The 4,912-nt window shown below is 35.9% G+C and overlaps 1 protein-coding gene across 1 annotated transcript in view; it reads left to right on the top strand.

The window, feature by feature from the left end:
* LOC122094269 (AUGMIN subunit 4) overlaps window positions 1-4,223 on the top strand; it is a 9,718-nt gene extending 5,495 nt beyond the window's left edge. Inside the window, exons 10-14 of the mRNA XM_042665023.1 lie at window positions 1,035-1,103; window positions 1,211-1,262; window positions 2,806-2,883; window positions 2,976-3,090; window positions 3,940-4,223. Of these exons, the coding sequence (XP_042520957.1) occupies window positions 1,035-1,103; window positions 1,211-1,262; window positions 2,806-2,883; window positions 2,976-3,053 (277 nt within the window). The 3' untranslated portion in view covers window positions 3,054-3,090; window positions 3,940-4,223. The remainder of the gene's footprint in view (window positions 1-1,034; window positions 1,104-1,210; window positions 1,263-2,805; window positions 2,884-2,975; window positions 3,091-3,939) is intronic.
* Window positions 4,224-4,912: the final 689 nt, after the last annotated feature.

Consider the following 4,912-nt stretch of genomic DNA (forward strand, 5'->3'; position numbering starts at 1 on the left):
AAAAAAAAAAATAAAAGTAAAAAATAAAATAAAATAAAGGAAAACCCATCCTTTGGATAGCCCCTTAAATTAAATCTCCAGTTTGATAATCTTAGTTGTAAGGTTATGTGTGCTACCAACATGTATTTTATTAGCAAAGAAGATGGGAAGTCATTTGATCATCTTGTCTTGCCCTGGGCATTTGCATTGAAGATTTGTTCAGCATTCCTACCCTTACTCATTGAGTCAGAGTTTGTGCATGTTGATCAGATCATCAGATTCTGTATAATGGTGGAATGTCTGGGGTTTGGAGCTGTGGAGAGTGCTTCTATGTCTGAAAAAATTGGAGCCTGTGGAAAGAAAGAAACAACATGATTTTTACGATTTGTTTGTTTCAACAGACAGGTGGCGCATGGGGTTGGTTTTAATGTTCCACTGGTCATCTATCCTCAACATAGTTGTCAAGGTGTCGCCTGTTGTCCAGGTGGCCTTGTCGGGGTCTGGGGCAATTGTCGCCTTACTACAAGGCGTAGCAATTGTTTATGTCAAATATCATTCAAGTAAATGTAAGATATTATTCATAAATAAACAAATATCTCCCTATTTGAATTTTATAAAAATAGTTTAAAAATCAAATTCCAAAAGGATAAAATGTCAACTCCCCAGTCCAAGAACAAAAACTGGATTTTTTTATATATGGACGATTTTCAACTTTCAAATGCTTGGGTTTTTCTCAATTCGGAAAATTTCATAAATCTTATCAAGGTAAAACATTGCTAAAATCCTATAGTGTGGTAAAATAATCTTTAGTTTCGATGTCCATAAAAAAATGTTTTTGTGGTTAACACCTAGTGCTTTGACGTACCAAAACGAAATGATTTCATTCCTTATGGTTTAGAAAACAACACTAATTCAACGTGGTACTGTGATGCTAACTGTATGGTGACAACAATTTTCTTTCATTTCTTTAAGCTATGTGATTGGGCATTTGAATAAGGAAGCCTGGCGTGCTAATTCTTCTTAATAGTGTCTGATGTGGCCAATCTTTGCCTCAGGGTTTTGGAACATCTTCTCTTGCGCGACACTTACACCCAAGAATCAATACCAGCTCTCCATAAGATTAGGTACATAATGATCTGGTTATGTCTCTGCTTGCCCCCAAGTGATGACTTATTCTTAATGTAGTTGTTTTCTGTTTGAGGAAGTACTAAACACCATGACTTATTTGCAGGAAATATCTGAAAGAAGCCACAGATGAAGCTTCCATTGCTTACAATAAAGCGGTATATTCCTGTAGAAACTAGAAAGTTTTAATATCATGATATGTTGCGGTATGTTCTTGCAGGTTTTGTTGGGGTTGCCCCGGTTTCTTGTGGCTGAGTTTATCTTTTCAACTCTGATTAACATATACTGAGTAAGGTTTTCTGGATGGCAATCGAATCTCATGATTAGTTTACCCTCCCCTCTGGCCACCCTATGGGTCATCTGTATCCGTATGGATGGCTGATGTCTCCACTTTAGGCCATTTATCTATAAAAGTACTCTCAGAATTGGCAACATTAACAGTGCCTCATCCATGTACCACGACCTATAACTCAGAGTGGCCATCGTTGACAATCTTAAAGTTTAAAATGAGAGGTGAGGAGTAGTACCTCACTTCTTGTTCTGTGGCATAAGATGTTACTGTGATTTATGGTTTGTTGGGTAGAAGAGTGTCGATGTTGGATATGGGTTCTTACCTTTCACAAATAGATTAATCTATTGGAGAAAAAAAAAAAATACATGTCTGATGAAATGGTTGCTGCTATCTGTTCCAATAATGAATTGTTGGTTTAACTGGATAACTAATTGAAATAAATAGACCTTTCTCTTTGTCCGTGGTTGATGGATCTTCTCAAAATTCGTTTCTTGCCAAGTTGGAGTGGCTTTCAATTTACTAAAAGACTGAAGTAGTCTTTATTTAATATATATATTTTTTTGTTTCAAATTTGTTACTGGATTATTCTGCTTTAGGTTTTTTATATTGGGGAACTACTTGTCTCCTTCGTACAAACAGATAGTTGATGCAAACCAAAACATCAATTGCTTGTGATGGTTGATCATTGCGTATTGCACTACCTACATTTGTCGATACTGTTGAGAATGGATATCAAAACAGCCCATGATAGTTAGGCTGTGCTTGGTAGTCATTCAGTTTCAGAAATGACATTTCATGTCAAAAAACATAGTTTTCAGTTTTTGTGTCAAAATGTCGTTTTTAAAAACAAAAAATGGTGTTTGGTGAACCTGTTTCAGGAACGACTACCTTAGTTGTTCGTTTTTTTTTTAATTTATTTGGAACGAAACTGAAATGATGGAACAAGATTTCGTCATTCCATCATATTGTGTTTCTAGCGTTTTTTTCCCTTTTCGTTCCAAAAAAACTGAAAAACACCAAGTTGACACCAAATGCTTTATTCTGTTTTTTTTTTTTTCCCATAGAATATAAAAACGTCAGAAACGTTTTTCTGGATGACTACCAAACGCAGCCTTATTCCTCTATTAATCTCATGAATCTTTCTTTGCTATAATTGGGTATTAAACCAAACGAGGATATGAATGTATGCATACTTCTCACCTCCTTGCTCTCCACATTCTTACATTTGTTTATATATATGATCCCCACAAAAACAGGTTGATAACTGATGGATCTCACCTTTTATGTAGACATTTAATCTTTGACATGTGGTCAAATTACAGGACAATCTATTCCATTCTGTACATAAGTGCATTGTTTTTGTGGTTGTGTATGTGTTCATACAGTTGATGTTTCAATTTCTACTCCAGGTTACACGACTTCGTGAATATCAGGGTGTTGATCCTCACTTTGATACAATTGCTAGGCAGTACCATGATGTCGTGCAGGTTAATTTTATTTTATTTTATTTTTTTTCCTTTTTACTGTTTGTGATCTTCCTCCGAGTCAATAGTACTAATTTTTTCAATTTTCTTGGCAGAAATTGGAGGGTATGCAGTGGACAATTCACCAAGTGGAAATGGACCTGAAACGGTCACTAGAGGACTCAAGCACATAAATATCTTGCACCTTCTTACCATTTGTTGATTTAAAATGTGTGTTTTTCTTTCTTTTCTTTTCTTTTTCTGGGTAATCTCATTTCAAGCCTATGAATTTTGGAAAATGGTAACTTACATCCATTAGTCTATGGGCTTTAAGGGTTCCTCAGCCAAACAGCACCCCCTATTTTCCCCACACCCCACCCCCCAAAAAAAGAAAAAAAAAAAAAAAACCCCAAAAGGAAAGATAATTAGGTTTCTTCAGGAAGCAAACCATTTAAATCTGTAAGGACTAATAATTTAATTAAGCCTCTAAACGAAGTTGACCATTGCCATGTCAATTAATTTGTGTCACTAGCAAGCATCCACTTAAATGGACATAGTGAGATAGGAGTATGAAGGGAAAGTGAAAAATGGGGAGTGGAGTTCCTATGCAGCCGGCAGCTAGTTTTGTGCATGAATCGAGTCGACACATTAGGTGTTAAATTACTCATAACTTTTCCATTTGATTGTTGTAATGCTCTTAAAAAATTTGTGTGAAAAGTGGCTCTTTTTTTAATAATAGTGATCATCGAAAAATCAAAGGGAAAACCCAGCTATTCAGGGATCTAATGGAAAAAAAAAATGTGTTTTGGAAACAGGCTTGCAACTCTCATCTCCTTAACATTAGTCAACTTAGTTTTGGGACTTTTTTGTCTCGAGATTTTAGGTATGGACTGTCAAGTTGTAAGAATATGAGAAGTAGGCTTGTAAATGGTTTGCAGGTTGTTAATGTTGAATAATTAAACAGTTGTAAAAGTTGGCTACAATGGTGTTCTTTTCTGCTGTTAACTCATTTCCTTGTAATCACATTGTTCTTGAGGTGTTCACTTTTATAGAATTTTCTTTGCTGTAAATGGTTTGCAGGTATGGAGATCCACCTTCTCATTAGTTGGAAGCCGTTTAAAGAGGGCATGGGTATTTGAATCTTGTGAATGATTCACTGCTGACTGTTAAATTGGCATATTTCCGGGTTGTGTGAGGTGAGGCTCATGGGACCCAATTTGTACATCTATTCTTCCTGGCTTTGATTTCAGGAGGGAAATAGTTGGGGTGGGGGGTTGGTTTTGTTTTGTAAACATTTTTCAGAAAAACATGTCAACTTAAATACAGTAACTATTCACAAATGCACTATTGATTCTTGTCGTTTCCATGGTACACTGTATTACTAGGCCTTCATATTGAATATGAATAATTGATCGTATGCAGTGTTTGGAAGAGACTCCCCCCAAAAGACAAAAGGTGCGATCAAAATTGAAAATTTTTCGTTTTCTATTTTGGATGGAACAAAAGTTCCAAAATCCTCCCATCCAGGTTTAGCGAAAGGACAGAAATAATATCTGAATAACTAGAAGTTTAATTATCCGATGCTCACTTCATCCATCGTACCTAAATTATATTAACATCTTCTGTCCTCTTCCTTGTTTATTGTTGATCTCAGATATCTAAAATAGTTGCTTTGCGGTATATCTCTCCTCGAGTTTCACCTCTTTATTATTTGTCCCTGTACAATTACGAAGTGATAAAACTCGAGGAGAGAGATAGATCAATCATACTTAAATTCTGTCTTGCAGAGCTACATACAAGGTGGGGAAACAACTTGAGCAACGTAATAGATATCCTGGACCAGATATCAACCCAATGACTGCTGAATCAAATGATGCATTAAAGACATATTGGGGATTCGCCACTATGCTTTTGCAAGGACCATGAACTGGCTCATTCCCCCAGCCAGTGACTTCTTCAGAATTTAGAGATTGGTTTTGAAGACTGAAGATTGAACCAAGTATCCAGAAAATGAGGAACTTAAAATTTCCTTTTTCTTTACTCAAACAAAAAC

Source organism: Macadamia integrifolia, chromosome 11, assembly GCF_013358625.1.
Source record: "Macadamia integrifolia cultivar HAES 741 chromosome 11, SCU_Mint_v3, whole genome shotgun sequence".
NCBI lineage: Eukaryota > Viridiplantae > Streptophyta > Magnoliopsida > Proteales > Proteaceae > Macadamia > Macadamia integrifolia.